This window comes from Scyliorhinus canicula, chromosome 12 (genome assembly GCF_902713615.1).
Source record: "Scyliorhinus canicula chromosome 12, sScyCan1.1, whole genome shotgun sequence".
NCBI classification, from domain to species: domain Eukaryota; kingdom Metazoa; phylum Chordata; class Chondrichthyes; order Carcharhiniformes; family Scyliorhinidae; genus Scyliorhinus; species Scyliorhinus canicula.
Genome location: NC_052157.1, coordinates 24,588,378 through 24,607,007, shown reverse-complemented (window position 1 = coordinate 24,607,007; position 18,630 = coordinate 24,588,378). Strand labels below are relative to the sequence as shown.

The window sequence follows — 18,630 nt, the reverse complement described above, 5'->3', positions numbered from 1 at the left end:
TAACTCGGTCAGTTATCCTGCTGAAGGCTTTGTACATTACACGGAAGAAAACCTGTGGCACTCATTAAATAACTGCAATTTACAGAAAAAATGGAAGAAGTTACTGATCAATTGCAAGGCAATCTTGAAGAAGAAGGAGTCAAAAGAAGGTGTGCAATCTCTAATACTAGTATATTCCCTCATGGCCTAACTTACTTTCTGAGTGGTTCTTGGTGCAGATTTTCTCTAACGTAGCTACAAGAAGGGTGACAAAGTTATGCATCAGTGTTAAGGGCAGAAAGGCAGGGATGCATGAACAAAGTATTAACTACCCTCCCCCAACTCTCTAACCACTGGTGCCAAGCTTCAAATTTCTGATAATTGCATGAATTATAATGCATGCTTGCCGTTGTCTGGTGAGACTATTACAGTTAAGATCCTCCTGCGCAGTGGAGTTTATCATTCAAGGTTGTGCAGTGTTGCATCATTTTAACATCTTGAGTGATATTCTGCCATCCATCGATGAACATTGCAATCAGCCGTGCAAATCGCAACGGAATTGATCGGTATTATTGCGGCAACCTTAGTCCTAAATATTCCTGATGTGCTGCCAGCATTTATTTTGTGTCTGAATGCGATCGTCAGCCTGTTGTTCAGTTTGTTTCGTTTTGAATTCAGTTTCAAATACTCTGAACAATCTTAAGTGTATAAAATGCACTCAGATTTAAGCAGCCTAGCCATTTGCTCAAACATGATGGAATGTTTATCCAGTGGCGTGAACTCCAGGAATGTTACTTACCTTCCTCTTGGGCTAAAGTCCTGCCTTGGCCAAGGCAACTACCCAGCAAGTTGTCCAAATTGTGTTGTGTACAGTATTTTCTAAACGACAAAAGTGAATTTTCCAAAGCCACCCATTACTCAGTTATTATAGTTTCAATTATTTTTTGTTCTCCGTGAATTGTAATCTGAAAAACGTGCTGACTAAATCTGCAGCTTTTTGATGTAGCCAGGCTAGATAATTATATTAACATTTGTAATTCCTGTAAATCTACTGTAAAATCTGGGGTACAAGTTGTCTTCATGTATATCATAGAGTCATAGAGTTTTACAGCACAGAAAGAGGCCCTTTGGCCCATCATGCTTGCACCAGCCTCAAGCACCTATCTATTTTAATCCCATTTTCCAGCACATGGTCCATTGCCTTGTATGCTCTGTCATTTCGAGTGCTCATCTAAATACTTCTTAAATATTGTGAGTGTTCCTGCCTCTACCACCCTTTCAGGCAGCGAGTTCCAGATTCCCACCACCCTCTGGGTGAAACAGTTTTTCCTCAAATCCCACCTAAATGTCCTGCTCTTATCGTAAATCTATGCCCTATGATTATTGACGCCTTGGCCAAGGGGAAAAGTTTCTTCCTATCTAGGCCCTAATATGTCTGTACACCTCAATGAGGTTCCCCCCTCAGCCTTCTCTGCTCGAACGAAAACAATGCCAGCCTAACCGGCTTCTCTCCATGGGCAACATCCCAGTGGATCTCCTCTTCACCCTTTCTAGTCCAACCAGATCCTTCCTATATAGTCAAGCTTTCACAAAGAAGCAATGCTAGTAAACCAGTGAAATTTATAGATTTTTTAATATCAAGATAAGATTAATTATAAAATTGAATGTGACTTTACTGGGTCAGGGCTAAGAGAACCCCAAAGTATATCATGGAGTTCACCTGTCCCACAACTAGTAATAGATTGTGGTGTGGGGAGCACACGGTCCACTCTACAAGTGTGGTACTTCAGAAATGGAAAAGTTCTTTTTTAAAACAAAACAATGTTTATTCTATGAACTCAAGTTAACCTTTCTAAAACAAACAGTGAACATCTCAGCCACCAATAAATCAAATACCCCCCAAAGAATACAACACTAAGTGACCCTGTAATGTGTCCTTTTAACATCCAAAAGACTTAACAAACCTTCAAACAGGAGCACATTAGGTTTACATTCAATATTTAGACCTTTTACAATTCTGGGTTCACCAAATGATCCATAGATAGTCTTTGGATGGCAGAGATCAACATTACATCTCTTTGGGGCAGCACGGTGGCCTAGTGGTTAGCACAGCTGCCTCACGGCGCTGAGGTCCCAGGTTCGATCCCGGCTCTGGGTCACTGTCCGTGTGGAGTTTGCACATTCTCCCCGTGTCTGCGTGGGTTTCGCCCCCACAACCCAAAAATGTGCAGGTTAGGTGGATTGGCCACGCTAAATTGCCCCCTTAATTGGAAAAAATAATTGGGTAATCTAAATTTAAAAAAAAAACATTACATCTCTTTGTTTAAACTTCAGATGCAGCTCACTGAAAAACACAAACACACCCAAGCTTTTTCTCAAACCGAAACTAAAAGACAGAATGAGAGCTCAGCTCCACCCACACTCTGACATCACTCCAGTAACATGAGCAACTTCATTTCTTAAAGGTACATTTCTTAAACACCCATTTCTTAAAGCGACAGTCTCATGACAATACCCATAAAACAGAAAGATTCATAATTCTGTTTAACTTGATTATCTTGACTGAAGAAAATTTCCTTTATTTACAATCAATTCACAACTGAAGAGGACCCCAAACATTAACAAGAAGTTACCATTCCAGTTTTCTAATTACAATAAGGCTGGAAAAGTTCCAATATTTTAAACCAAGGCGCTTAATGTTCAAATTGAATAGCAAATTCCCCATTTTTAATATCAAAACAAAAACAGCCAGCATTGTTAATTGACAACGGTACAGTAACAGGCTATGCCATTGAAATGTTCTCAATTTGTTAACACTATATAGATTGTTAGAGACTCAGAAAGCTAACTGTGCAAAAGAAAATGTGGAATTACTTTCTAAAGTCAGAAAACTTGAAAGTGAGAATCACCTGCTGCTGAATCGGACCCAAACTGATAGCGCAGACACTAGCAGAATGCAGCAAGATGCATCGCAATTAACAGTGGAAAACTGGGTGAGTGTCGGAATGTTGCCGTCCCTAAAAATCCTAGAGTGATTTTAATGTGGATTGATGCAAATCCAACTGTTAAAACCTAACACGGGTTGCACAATGGTCAAAATGCGATGTTTGTTCATCAGCCATAAACTTCAACTTAAGACTGGACTGGAATGCGTGAGTTTGGATGCTGGCCTTGGGGGCATTCAAATTTAATTCCCCACAACCGGGATGTTTAATACCTCCATCAACAACATAGAACTTTTTTTTGTATCATTAAGCTAGCTCCTTTGGCGGATAATTGATTTCACAGCTCTCGGAGATAATTCAGAATTACATCATAGTAATGACTGATATTGGAATGTAATAGTTGTTACCTATAACCTGCCATTGCTCAGATGGCCTACTTGATAAAAGAAACACTCGGCGACACGATGGCGCAGTGATTAGCACTGTTGCCTAGGGTGCTGAGGACCCGGGTTCGATCAGGGCGCCGGGTCACTGTCTGTGTGGAGTTTGCACATTCTTCCGTGTCTGCGTGGGTTTCACAACCCAAAGATGTGCACGTTAGGTGAATTGGTCACTCTAAATTGCCCCTTAATTGGAAAAAACTAATTGGGTACTCTAAATTTAAGAAAAAGATAAAAGAAACACTCCTTTGGAAATTAGGCAATTAGAAAGAGTGGCTAAAAGCCTCTGAAAATACACCTTTAGTCGATTGACACTGCTGTAGCAATAGCAGGTTTGCAACGCACACTGGCCACTTAGTGAAAATTAAAGAGAGGAGTTCTGCCTCGACTTCAAGTTTTCTATTTGGAGGTGTTTCCCCTCCTTGTTTTTGAAAGAACTCTGTCGTAATATTAATATTTTAAAAATCGTTCATGGGATAGTGGGTGTCGCAGGCTGTGCCAGCATTTATTGCCCATCCCTAATCGTCCTTGAAGGGGGGGGGGGGAGTTAAGAGTCAACCACATTGCTGTCGGCCACATGTAGGCCAGACCAGGTAAGATCGGCAGATTTCCTTCCCTAAAGGACATTAGTGAAGCAGATGGGCTTCCCTATGACTATCGACAATGGTTTCATGGTCATCATTAGACTTTTAATTCCAGATATTTTATTGAATTCAATTTCACCATCTGCAGTGGCTGGATTTGAACCTGGGTCCCCAGAGCATTACTCTGGGTCTCTGGTTAACTAGTCCAGTGACAATACCACAACACCACTGCCTCCCAGATAAAAATTATTGAAAAGCTAGAATTGCTGCCGCATCAACAACAGAACATCACAACACTAATGATCAGTGCACAGGACGGCGAAAGGTAATTGTTTGTCTGTTGTTTTTTGGAGGATCTTGTGGAACGTCTGGAGCAGAAAGAAAACCAAATCAGGAAGTTACAAAGTCAGATCAAGTCCTTAACGAAAACAATTGGGAAAGGTATGAAACTAGAACTTCCGCAATTAGTGTTTTCTGGCTGAAAGTGTGGTGCTTGTAGTTAAGGAGCAGTCATTTAATTTTTTTTAAATATGCATTTCTCCGACATTCGATGTAGCGTGTTACTTGGTTTCAAAAGAAATTGAGAAAGAATATCACAGACTTTTGTGGTGCTGCGTGAGATTCCGGAGATTTAAATGGTTTTGGAAGCAGAAAAGATCTGACTTAATTCCAAATGTTTTGATGATTTGGGACAGGAAATCAAACCAATGGAAAAGTGAGTCCAGTTGTGAAGAAGGAATACCTTGGAATGCTGGAGTGTAAATCTGAAGATGAAGAAAAGCTCATCAAAAATCTAGTTTTAGGTAAAGTTGTTTTGCAAAGAATGTCTCTGCTTTCTGAAAGACACGTGGATAGTAATAATCAAATTAACATTGTACTCATGTTTGAGAGTCTTACCTGTTGTTATGCATATGGTTCTGCTTCACTTTTAGACCTTAAACCGCGAGGTGTGGTTGTAAATATGATTCCAGTATTGCCAGCAAATATCCTGTTCATGTGTGTGCGTTACGCTGATGAGATTAATGATGCTGAAATGCTGAAATCCCTGATGAACTCTCTGCTTGGTGGTATCAAAAAAGTCACTAAGGTATGAAGATCTCCTAAAGCGAAGAGGTGTTTAATAAAACATTTATCAGTTATTTTTAATGAACTGTAAGACACGAGCTGTTCAATTATATTGCATGATTTACAAATGATTCGCTTTTTAAAGAATTTGTTCAGACTGTGTGATAGAAAACAGCTGTAATACATTTAAAGTTTAGATATCAGCAGAAATTTTCATGCAGCTATAGGGGTTTGTGCATATCAACAGTTTATCAAAATAATGTTACCTGCGCGTTCTTATATGAAAAATAACTTATTTTGAAAGTGACAATTCTATAGTTATTCATGTTCATTCTTCCAAATTTTGCCTTGTTTAACAGAATCACAGTGAAGATTTTGAAATGCTGTCATTCTGGCTTTCAAACAGTGTTCACTTTCTCAATTGTTTAAAACAGTACAGTGGAGAGGAGGTAAGAACATGCCTCATCCAGGGACACTGGAGTTTTTCTTCAAACCTCCAGGTTTTTGTTACAAAACACATCTGGTTTTCTATTTATATTTAAAGTTTGAAAGTACCATGTGTGCTAATGTACGATGCAAATTACTAAACTTGTTCATGGGGCACAATTCTCTCAAAACATTGCTAACGCGTTGTCTTCAGCGGGAAAGGGATCGTAATCCACCTACACTTAGAGTATTTTTTGAGGTTAGAGTGGTTGGCACCGTGAATTAGGTGTGCGGGACCTAAAGACGCCGGCAAGTCTGGCTCCTCCAAGATTGGGGCACCATTTTTAGAAGATACCCTGAACTTAGGGCAATCGACAGAGCTCCTCCCCCACCACAATCGTCGGCAAAGATCCCTCTTTCTCTCCCCCCTCCCCATCGCTGCCACCAGGCCCTTCCCCCAAGTGAGCAACACATGGGGTCTCCAAAAGCCCACCCTTCAGACTCTGCTCCTTGGCAGCGCAAAGGTGGCACTGCCAGGGTGCTGGGGCAGTGTCAGCACACTTTCCATCGATCTCACTGACCACCCAGGGTTTTCAATGGCTTCCGAGCCCCCCTTAGAGTGGCCGTCACATCTGGTCTCTGTTTTTGGAGACCAGTAGTGATTCCCACTTGCTTCACGTTGTGCTGCCGTGTGGGAGAAATGAAGGAGTCCAATTAATTGGACTTAAAGCTGAATCTGGGGGCGCGATCTTCCCAAAAGAGGACAAAGCTCCCTAGCGAGCGTGTTTAGCTGCATGTTTCCTGACACTCGCAGTGACGAGAAACAAGTGGGTATTCAACGCTATCTGTACTGAATAAGAAGCTTAAATAGGAAACAAATGGCTGAGGGCGCACATAGTTCCGTTTTTTACAATGGGGAGCTCTGCTCGCCGGAACTGCCTGTTATAGCGAGAGGAAATGGTGTCCTGATCTCCAAGGCCACAAAAAAAGTCCAAACTCCCCCCAGCCCGAAAGTAAATTGGGAGGGTCCCCTGAACCCCCCCCCCCCTTGCACCCCAAACAACCACGGTGAACAACCCCAGCCCAATTGCACGTGCGCAGAAAATGCCATCTTGACAGTGCCACCTGGGTACCATGGCACTGCCAGGATGGCACCCAGGTGCCACTGCCAGGGTGGCACTGCCAGGATGCCTGGCTGGCACTGTCATGGTACCCAGGTGGCATCAGCAGTGCCAGGGTACCACCCTGCCCAAAGGGCATGCAGCTGAGGCCCTCCGTTCGCCTTGGAGGACCCCATGAGTGCCGTTTGTGGGGACCAGAGTGAAATAGTGCTTGCACGAGGTCCCCAAGGCAATGGGATTAAATCCCAAAGCCTCAAATGCCTGGGAAATCTGCACATAGAGTAAGGCTTACTGCCTCACTCTAATATGAAATGAAAATGAAATGAAAATCGCTTATTGTTACGAGTAGGCTTCAGTGAAGTTACTGTGAAAAGCTCCTAGTCGCCACATTCCAGCGCCTGTTTGGGGAGGCTGGTACGGGAATTGAACCGTGCTGCTGGCCTGCTTTAAAAGCCAGCGATTTAGCCCAATGTGCTGAACCAGTCTGCTAAACCATATGCAGATTTGCCAGAAAGTGATTCCGCTCATTGTGGGCGGGATACTCCTTGCAATGTCTCTCAAGACTGCGTTGAATCTTGTGAGGCGTGCGAGCTGGGTGGATCCCGGAACCGGGGTCTCCCGGCTTTCACCGGCCACGTTACACCGCAGCGAGATACTTTTCCAGCACAGCGTGGCTGGAAGATCGCGCCCACAATGTGTTAACGAAGATTTAAATATGCTAATCTGGTTTGCGCTCTCGCTGGGGGAGCATGGAGAATAGCAAAATTAGTTCTACCTGGCGCAAACTGTGTTATGGGCTGTGAGAGTCTCCAGCTATAATGCAATTTCGGCCTGCGCGAACGGGGCCGGTGGATTGACCATGATCAATGCGCGGGCATTGAGCAAGGGCTGGGGAGTGGCCTAGGTAGAGTGCTCTTTTGGACGCTCGATGCAGACTCGATGGGCCGAATGGCCTCCTTCTGCAATCTGGGAATTCTACAGGAGCCACCCTCTTGAACCGCTGCAGTCCATCTGGTGTGGGTACGCCCACAGAGCTGTTACTGGGCTCAATTTTGAGATGCCCATGGCATTTTGCTATTGGCCATGTCTTTCCCTCTATATTCAATTAACAATTTTTAAATATTCAGTTTGGGGAAATTGTCGCCTGTGTCAATGTTTTATTTTTCATTAAAGTAAAAGCAAAATACTGCGAATGCTGGAGATCGGAAATACAAGCAGAAAATGCTGGATAGACTCAGCAGGTCTGGCAGCGTCTGTGGAGAGAGAAACAGAGTTAATGTTCCGAGTCCGTGTGACCCTTCTTTGGAATGGGAAGATGGACTCACAACGTTACCTCTGTTTCTCCCTCCACAGATGCTGCTGGACCTGCTGAGTTTTTTTTTCTAGCTCTCTGATTTTATTTTATTGCTCGTCCCTGATTGCCCTTGAAGGCTTGATGGTAACCGGTCGCCTTTTTGAACAGCTGCAATTCATGCGGTGAAGGATCTGTCATGATGCTGTTTGTGGAGGTGAAGATAAGTCCTGGTCAAGGTGGTGTGTGACTTGGAGGGGAGTTTAGAGGTGATGGTGTTTTCATGCATCTGTTGCCCTTAACTTCTGGAGGTCATGGGTTTGAGAAGTGCTGTTTTATGGAGCTTTGGAGGCCTGCTTCATAATGAAAATGGCAGCCGCAGTAGAGGGAGCAGATATGTACACTGGCCCAGTTGAAGCTCTGCTTAATGGTGACCCCATTATGTTCATAGTGGGAATTTGGTGATGGTAATGTAAAGGGGATTGGCTCTCCCTTGGGGAGAAGGTCATTTCTTGGCCTTGGTGAATGTTACCCGTCACTTATCAGTCCAAACTACCCCGATCTTATTGCGCGTGACCAGAGAATATTTTGTTATTTGAGGAATTGCGAATGAATCTGAACACACTGCAGTTAACAACAGTTTGTATTTAAATAGCACCTTTAAAACAATAAAACATCCCAAAGCACTTCACCAGAAGCATTATAAAAATCTGACTCCGGGCCACGTAAGAAGGTATTTGGGTGAATGACCACAAGCTTGGTCAAAGAGAGAGGTTTCAAGGAGGAAATAGAGGTCGAGAGGCAATGAGATTAAGTGAGGAAACTCCAGAATTTAGGCCCCATGCAGCTGAAGGCAGGGCCGTCGATGGAGAAGCGATTAAAATAAGGGACTCTCAAGAGGCTGGCATTAGACGAGCACAGATATTTTGGAAGATTATGGGGCCGGAAGAAATTGCAAAGGAGAGGAGAGGAAAGACCATGGAGATGTTCGACAACGAGGATGAGAATTTTAAAATTGAGGCACTGCTTAACTGGGACCAAAGAGAAAATTCTGGAAAATCTCAGTAGGTCTGGCAGCATCTGTGGGAAGAGAAAAGAGCTAACATTTCGAGTCCAGATGACCCTTTGTCAACGCTCAAAGCTTCCAGACTGCTTAACTGGGAGCCAATGTAGGTCAGAGAGCACAGAGATGACCCACAACTTAAATTGTTCCACCACTAATGCATGTAAGGACACAGGCAGCAGTGGCCTGGATGACCTCCTCTTTACAAAAGGTAGAATATGGGAGAGGAACGAGGAGCACTTTGGAATAGTCAAGTCTGGAAGTAACAAAAACATGGATGAGGGCTCCAGTTGCAGATGAATGAAGAAGGGTCTAAGTCGAGAGGTGCTGCAGATGTGGAGACCTACAGTCAAAGTAATGGCGGGATGTGTGATGGGTCTCCATCTCAGAGTCAGGTATGAAACCAAGGTTGCGGATTATGAATTCTCAGGTTCAGCCTCAGACGTTTGTAAGGCTCAGGAATGGAGTCAGTAGCTAAGGAATGGCATTTGGAGTGATTGAAGACAATGGTTTTGGTCTTCCCAATATTTAATTGGAGGACATTTCTACTTAACCAGTACATTCGTTAGTGAACGTCCTCACTTTTGACCCCATGATGCAGCAAAGGTCATTGATGAAGTAGCCTAAAATAATTGGGTCCAGAGTTCTGCTGTCAGAAAGTAATGCAGCAGCTGGTTCAAATGATCTCGAATAACCTCCCTCCTTTGTGATAGATATAACCCTGACCACTGGAATGTTTTCTACCCGATCCCCATTGACTTCTGTTTTACTGGAGTCCTTGGTACCGCACTTGGTTAGTGGCAGTCACTGTCACCTCAGCTCTGGAATGAAGCTCTTGATTTCATTTTTATATATTATAATAATAATATTTATTGTCACAAGTAGGCTTACATTAACACTGCAATGAAAGTACTGTGAAAAGCCCCTGGTCACCACATTCCGGCGCCTGTTCGGGTACACAGAGGGAGAAATCAGAATGTCCAAATTATCTAACAGCATTTCTTTTGGGACATGTGGGAGGAAACCGGAGCACCCAGAGGAAACCCAAGCAGACACGGGGAGAACATGCAGACTCCGCACAGACAGTGATCCAAGCTCGAACCTTGGACCCTGGAGCTGTGAAGCAACAGTACTAACTGTGCTACCGTGCATATAATAATACATCCGAGTTTAAATAGCTGATAATAAATGTGTATGAGACTATAATTTGTACTGTTACTCTTATGAGTACTTTTTTTAACATGTGATATTTATTGCTTTTAATCAAGGAGTTTATGAAGCACAACACGCCTCAACAAAATAATCAGTGTCTGAGAAACTTTGACCTCTCTGAATACAGACAGATTCTGAGTGATTTGGCTATTCATATTTACCAACAACTCATTCAAGTGATGGAAGATGACCTTCAGCCAATGATAGGTAAAGACAATTTACTTTTCATTTATATTATCTTCAAAACTATCACCGCTGGCATGTAAGGTGGAAAATTCAAGTCCTTTCAGAAAGTCTTGTGCCATTCAAAATACATCCCAAATTTTCATCAAGAAATGGTAGAACACTGATCATACAGAAAAGGCACCTTGTGGCATCCATACTCGTGCTAAGTGCTACGGTTGAACAGAATACGGTTCTAGTTATAATAGAAACATAGAAAATAGGAGCTGCAGTAGTCCATTCGGCCCTTCGAGCCCGCTCCGTCATTCATTATAAACATGGCTGATCACCAACTCAGTAACTTGTTCCCCTTTCCAGCGCTCCCATATCATTTGATCCCTTTAGCCTCAAGAGCTCTACCTTCTTGAAACTTACAAAGTTTTGGCCTCAATTGCTTTCCGTGGTAGAGAATTCCACAGGTTCACCACTCTCTATGTGAAGATATTTCGCCACATCTCAGTCCTAAGTGGTTTATTGGATTGGATTGGATTTTGTTTATTGTCACGTGTACCGAGGTACAGTGAAAAGTATTTTTCTGCGAGCACCTCAACATATTAAGTACATGAAAAGGAAAGGAAATAAAAGGAAATACATAATCGGGCAACACAAGGGACACAATGTGTAACTACATAACACCGACATCGGGTGAAGCATACAGGGGTGTAGTGTTAATGAGGTCAGTCCATAAGAGGGTCGTTTAGGAGTCTGGTAACAGCGGGGAAGAAGCTGTTTTTGAGTCTGTTTGTGCGTGTTCTCAGATTTCTGTATCTCCTGCCCGATGGAAGACAACAACCTTTCTTAAAGGGACACTTCCATGACAAGCTAAATTCTCTTTCCAGGAATGAAACATGTCTAGCTTCCAGACAGAGGCCTCTTTTCTGGGGGGGGGGGGGGGGGGGGGGGGGCGGCATTTAGGAGATCTCTGGGGGGGGGGGGGTCTCTGGTCGGGGAAGGATGGGCAGGTTGTGCATCTTGTGGGGGGGGGGGGCTGGGGTTGCGGTTTGCCCTCAGATGGACATTGTGGGCAACTCCCCTCAGGAGCTTTGCCCACCACGAGGGCTACCACTTCAGGTTCATGTTTAGTGATACCTGGAGGATCATGTGAACCTGGAGAATCTGATGCCAGGCCCGCTAAGTGGATTCAAAAAGGTCATTAGGACTTATTTGCATCCATTAGCATCCTCCTGCTGGTGTGCGGGCGCGAACCCTGATCACGCTGCCAGCATGGGGCCAGAGCAAAGTGGTCGGTTCGGCGCCCAGCGCGAACATCGATTTTGGCGGATCGGCCAATTCTCCGCGCAGTCCGCGTTGCTGGCGTCGCAGGGCAGTGAATCCAACCAACTTTCGCAACATAGCTTGCATTGGTCCAAAGATGTGCAGGTTACGTGGGGTTACTGGAACAGAGTGGGGTAGTAGGCCTACGTAGGAAGCTCTTTCAGAGGGTCGGTGCAGACTTGATGGGCCGAATGGCGTCCTTCTGCATTGCAGGGATTCGATGGTGATGGCGTCATGCACGATGGAAATCATCACATACTCTCCCTCAAACCTAAATAATATTTTTTGGTCTCTTTCTTATCGGTATTTAGCGTAAAATATTTAGTTGTTGAAAAGGAAATGAATCCATGCTATCGAAGGGGTTCCAGTATTAAGTGAAAATTTACAATTTCGCAATCCCATATCCTTAGACTGTGACCCGTGGTTCAGGACTGCCCTGCCATTGGGAACATCCTTCCTGCATGTACCCTGTCTAGTCCTGTTAGAAATTTTAGGTTTTTATGAGATCCCCTCCCCCGCCGCTAATTCTTCTAAACTCCAGCGAATATAATCTTAATCGACTTAATCTCTCTTCATATGTCAATCCTGCCATCCCAGAAATCAGTCTGGTAAACCTTTGCTACATTCCCTCTATAGCAAGAACATCCTTCCTCAGATAAGGAGACCAAAATTGCACACAATATGTCAGGTTGGTCTCGCCCTGTATAATTGCAGCAAGACATCCCTGATCCTGTACTCGAATCCTCTCGCAATGAAGGCCAACATACCCCATTTGCCACTTTACCGCCTGCTGCACCTGCATGCTTACCTTCAACGACTCAATCGATATCCATTCAGATAATACTCTACCCTCCCGTTTTTGCTACCTAAGTGTATAAGCTCATATTGATCCACATTATATTGCACCTGCCAAGCATTTGTCCACTTACTCAACGTGTCCAAATCACACTGAAGCATCTCTGCAACCTCCGCATAGTTCACCCTCCCACCCAGCTTTATGGCATCTGCAAATGTGAAGATATTGGGCGCAATTCTCCGCAACCACAATGGGTGGGAGAATAGCGGGAGGTCCGCTCCCGCACCTCCCGCTATTCTCCCACCCCCCCCAAAACGGCGGCCCGCGATTCTCCGGCCCGGATGGGCCGAGTGGCCTGCCATTCCCGATGTTCACGACGGCGGCAACCACACCTGGTTGCTGCCGTCGTGAACATGGCGCACCAGGTAAGTGTGGGGCCTGTGGGGTGCGGAATGGGGATCGAGCACCAGCCCGGCGGCTGAGTTTCTCGGTACGGCCCTCCTATCCCCCCCGGGGAGGGGAGTTAGGGGGCCGGGAGAGGCTTCCGACGCCATCGTGAACCACTCCGGGTTTCATGACGGCGTCGGGCCTTGCGGAGAATTCCGCCCATTACGTTTAGTTCCCTCATCTAAATCATTAATTTACATTGTGAATAGCTAGTGTCCCAGCACCGATTCCTGCGGTATTCCACTAGTCACTGCCTGCCACTTGGAAAAAGACCCATTTATTCCTACTCTTTGTTTTCTGCCTGCCAATCAGTTTTCTATCCATCTCGATACACTTTCCCAATCCCATGCGCTTTAATTTTACACACTAATCTCTTATGCGGGACCTTGATGAAAGCCTTCTAAAAGTCCAAATTAACCACATCCACTGGCTCCCCCAATATCAACTCTACTAGTTACATCCTTGAAGAATTCCAAGAGATTTGTCAAGCATGATATCCCTTTCGTAAATTTCATCCATTATCAGACTCCTAAATGGCCCATTAATGGACTGATCTGATTAATACTACACTCCTGTATGCTTCACCCGATGCCGGTATCTATGTATTTACATTGTGTACTTATGTTGCCCTAAGTATTTTACTTTCATGTACTAAATGATCTGTTCGAGCTGCATGAAGAAAAATACTTTGCACTGTACCTCAGTACACGTGACAATAAACAAATCCAATCCAATCTAAATCCATGCTGACTCTGTCCGATTCTGCCACTGTTTTCCGAATGCTGTGCTATTAAATCATTAATAATGGATTCTAGCATTTTTCCCACTACCGACTTCCGGCTGACTGGTCTACAATTCCCTGTTTTAATATTGTGATGTGTGTGTGTATCATTTCTGGTACGCAAGGCTGGATTGTGTGTTGTCATCAATGATTGTATTAGCAAATGTGGTGCCAGTCTCGTACTAAAACTGCTCATTCAGAATTATTATTGTTCCATTTTAGTACCAGGAATGCTGGAACACGAAAGTCTTCAAGGCATTTCGAGCATGAAGCCAACTGGACTTAGGAAACGATCTTCAAGCTATCGAGAAGAAATAAGCAAATACACCATATCGTCCATCCTACAGCAGCTGAGTTACTACTTTACCACAATGTGCCAGCACGGTATGGACACAGACCTGAGCAAACAGTCGGTCAAACAGCTCTTTTTTCTAATTGGAGCAATCACCCTGAATAATCTCTTCCTGCGCAAGGACATGTGCTCATGCAGAAAAGGAATGCAAATAAGGTAAAGTCAGAAAATGCTGGAGGCATTTTGCTTCAGCACTTCCTCACAGAGAGTGGGTTGCATTAAATATCTCAGAGATAAAACCTCCCAAGTACTATGTCGGGCTCGATCTTAACTCTCTGCATAAGAGTGGGGTTGCAGTGAGTTAAAATCTCGCCCCATGTGTCTCTTTTACTTTGAAAGCTGAACAGAGGGCGTGAGAGGAAGGAAGAACTTGCACTTATACAGCACCTTTTGGGAGGGGGGGGGGGAAAGGTCTACTCAACCTTGTCCGCACCAATCTACCAGTTGCAGATGTGTCTGACCATGATAGTATTGATAGGACTGACCATCGCACAGACCATGTGGAGATAACGACCCGTTTTCACATCGACAATGCACTCCATTTTGTTGTGTGGCACTACCACCGTGCTAAATGGATACATTTTTAGCAGATTGAGCAACTCAAAACTGGGCTTCCATGAGGCACTGTGGGTCAGCACAATCTGTAAGCCCTTAGCCTAGCATATTCCCTACTGTTACCATAAAGCCAGAGGATTGATCTGGCTCAATGAAGGGTGCAGGCCGGCATGTTAAGAGCAGCAGCAAGAAATGACAACCTGGTGAAGCGACAAAACTGGACTACTTGCGAGACAGACAATAAAAGCAACATGTGATAGGTAGAGATGAGCGATCCCACAATCAACAGATCAGATGTTAGCTCTGGAGTCCTGCCACATCCAGTCATGAATGATGGTGGACAATTAAACTGCTAACTGGAGGAGGAGGCTCCAAAACTATCTCCGTCCAATGATGGGAGAGTCCAGCACTAATGCAAAAGGCAAGGCTGAAGCAACTTGAAACCACCTTCAGGCAGAAGTGCTGAATGGATGATCCATCTCCAATCCTCCAAAGGTCCCCAACATCAGAGATGTCAGTCTTCAGCCAATTCGATTCTCTCCACATGATAGAAAGAAACAGCTGAAGGCATTGGATACTGCCAAGGCTATCGGCTCTGGCAATACCCCGGCAATAGAACAGTACAGCACAGAACAGGCCCTTCGGCCCTCGATGTTGTGCCGAGCCATGATCACCCTACTCAAACCCATGTATCCACCCTATACCCGTAACCCAACAACCCCCCCCCCCCCAAACCCCCCAACCCCAACCTTACTTTTTAGAACACTACGGGCAATTTAGCATGGCCAATCCACCTAACCTGCACATCTTTGGACTGTGGGAGGAAACCGGAGCACCCGGAGGAAACCCACGCACACACGGGGAGGACGTGCAGACTCCGCACAGACAGTGACATAGCCGGGAATCGAACCTGGGACCCTGGAGCTGTGAAGCATTTATGCTAACCACCATGCTACCGTGCTGCCCAAAGCACAATATTGAAGATTGTGCTCCCGAACCTGCCGCACCCCTCGCCAAGCTGTTCCAGTACAGCTACAACAGTGGCATCTACCCAGCAATGGGAAAAATTTCCCCAGTGTGTCCTGTACACACAAAGCAGGACAAATCCAACCTGGCCAATTGCCGCCCCATCAGTCTACTCCCGATCATCAGTAAAGTGATAGAAGGTGTCATCCACAGTGCTATCAAACAGCACTTGCTTAGCAATAATCTACTCACTGACGCTCAGTTTGGGTTTCAGCAGGGCCACTCAGCTCCTGATCTCATTACAGCTTTAGACCAAATGTGGACAAAAGAGCTGAACTCCACAGGTGATAGCGACGGCCCTTGACATCAAAGCAGCATTTGACCAAGTATGGTATCAAGCGACCTTAACAAAACTGGAGTCAATGGGAATCAGGGGGAAAACCCTCTGCTGGTTGGAGTCATACCAGGCACAAAGGAAGATGTTTGTGATGATTGAAGGTCATTCATCTCAGCTCCAAGACATCATTGCAGGAGTTCCTCAGGGGTGTGTCCTTGGCTCAGTTGTTTCATCAATGATCTCCCTTCCATCATAAAGTCAGGAGGGGGGATGTTTGCTGATGATTGCACAATGTTCAGCATCATTCGCGACTTCTGATACTGGAGCAGTCCATGTCCACATGCAGCTAGACCTGGACAGGCTTGGGCTGATAATTGGCAAGTAACATTTACACCATATAATTGCCAGCTTACTATCTCCAAATCAAATCTGCCCATTGTTTCTTGACGTTCAATGGCATTACCATCACTGAATCTCCCACTACCAACATACTGCAGCAAGTAACTCACCTCCTGACTCCCTGAAGCCTGTCTGGCAACTAGAAGACACAAGTCAGGAGTGTGATGAAATACTCTCCACTTTCCTGCAGCTTCAACAAAACTCAAGAAGCTCAACACCATCCAGGACAAAGCAGCCCACTTGACTGACACCCCCTGCATCACTGACGCACAACGACAGAAGCGTGCACCATATACAAGATGCACTTGGCTCCTTCAACAGCAAACAAGTGACCTCTACCACTTAGAAAAGACAAGGGCAGCAGACACATGGGAATGCCACCACCTGCAATGCCCCTCCAACCCACACACCATCCTGACTTGGACATATATCACCGTCACTGTTGCTGGGTCAAAATGCTGGAACCCCCTTCCTAACAGCACTGTCGGCAGTGGTTCAAGAAAGTAGCTCACCACCATCTTTCCAGGGACAATTCGGGATGGGCAATAAATGTTAATCTCGCCAGTGATGTCCATAAATTGATAATTTTTTTTGAATAAAAGATCACAATCTCAGGATATTCCAAAATGTTTTTTGACCAATTGAAATATTTTTCAATTCTAACCACTTTTGTACTAGAGGGAGATATAGCAGCCAATTTGTGCGTAGCAACTTCTCAGAAACAGCAACCAGATGAAAATGATCTTAGTATCGATTTTAATGAAGTGAGTTACTGAATAAATATTAGCCAGGTCATCAAAAGAACTCCCCCGTTTCTTCTTTAAATCATGCTACTCATTTTGGATCTTCCTCAGAGGGCAGCCAGAGCTTTGATTTGACATCTCTGCCAAGAGATCGCGTCAACGCTACCACCAAGAAAGCACAACAGCGTCTATACTTCCTCAGGAAACTAAGGAAATTCGGCATGTCGACATTAACCCTTACCAACTTTTACAGGTGCGCTATAGAAAGCATCCTATCGACTGTATCACAGTCTGGTATGGCAACTGCTCGGCCCAGGACCGCAAGAAACTTCAGAGAGTTGTGAACACAGCCCAGTCCATCACACAAACCCGGCTCCCATCCACTGACTCCATCTACACCTCCTGCTGCCTGCTGCCTGGGGAAAGTGGACAGCATAATCAAAGACCCCTCCCACCCGACTTACTCACTCTTCCAACTTCTTCCATCGGGCAGGAGATAAAGAAGTCTGACAACACACACGGAGAGACTCAAAAACAGCTTGTTCCCCGCTGTTACCAGACTTCTAAACGACCCTCTTATGGACTGACCTCATTAACACTACACCCCTGTATGCTTCATCCAATGCCGGTGCTTATGTAGTTATATTGTATACCTAGTGTTGCCCTATTATGTATTTTCTTTTATTTCTTTTTCTTTTCATGTACTTAATGATCTGTTGACCTGCTCGCAGGAAAATACTTTTCACTGTACCTCGGTACACGTGGCACTAAACAAATCCAATCCAATCCATGTGCGGGATTCTCCGTATCGCCAGCTGGTCAATAGGGTTTCCCATTGTGGGCAGCCCCACGCCGTTGGGAAACTCCCGGGCTGCCGGCACAATGGAGAATCCCAACAGCAGAGAATCCAACCCCATACCTGTGACAATGTAGCACTCCTTCAATAATGCACCAAATTGTTTGTCTGATGGAAATAGTGACAGCACTGAGTTCAAACGGAAGTCATAATAAAAATAAAGAGATCCCTTTGTCTATTTGTTAAGTTGAACGGAGTTGCCCTGAGATCATGTACTTGCAATGAACTTAGCATAAACTTTAACAGAGACTGCAGGGTTGCAAAAACAAACCACTGAACGATGCCTACAGCATTACCCAGGGCTGTGAATTATGTAAGAAAAAAGCCTTTTCTGTAAACACTAATTCTAACTTGCCTGTTATTTATGTAGTACACAAAGCAATTAAGGTTGTACTTTACAAGCAGCAATAAGGTATTTTTGCAGTCAACATGGATGGGGCTGGTTTAGCTCACTGGGCTAAATCGCTGGCTTTTAAAGCAGACCAAGCAGGCCAGCAGCACGGTCCGATTCCCGCACCAGCCTCCCCGAACAGGCGCCGGAATGTGGCGACTAGGGGCTTTTCACAGTAACTTCATTGAAGCCTACTCGTGACAATAAGCGATTTTCATTTTCATTCATTTCATGTCTGCCATCAGGCGAGGAGATTAAAGGAAAGGCGGAAATGTGCACAGGGTATTAAACTTGCAAATTTAAATGACGGCTCACTAAACTAATGAAGATAATATTAATCTGAAACTTTGTGTATTAAATGGACTTATTTGCAATGCACATTTA

The 18,630-nt window shown here is 44.7% G+C and overlaps 1 protein-coding gene across 2 annotated transcripts in view; it reads left to right on the top strand.

The window, feature by feature from the left end:
- Positions 1-18,630, top strand: part of myo5c (myosin VC) — a 135,464-nt gene that overhangs the window by 111,451 nt on the left and 5,383 nt on the right. Inside the window, exons 31-38 of one of the 2 annotated variants that reach the window (XM_038813539.1) lie at positions 86-149; positions 2,804-2,972; positions 4,302-4,389; positions 4,644-4,751; positions 4,881-5,035; positions 5,373-5,462; positions 10,183-10,333; positions 13,870-14,155. In XM_038813539.1, the coding sequence (XP_038669467.1) occupies positions 86-149; positions 2,804-2,972; positions 4,302-4,389; positions 4,644-4,751; positions 4,881-5,035; positions 5,373-5,462; positions 10,183-10,333; positions 13,870-14,155 (1,111 nt within the window). The remainder of the gene's footprint in view (positions 1-85; positions 150-2,803; positions 2,973-4,301; positions 4,390-4,643; positions 4,752-4,880; positions 5,036-5,372; positions 5,463-10,182; positions 10,334-13,869; positions 14,156-18,630) is intronic. The other variant, XM_038813540.1, reaches the window with a different exon arrangement.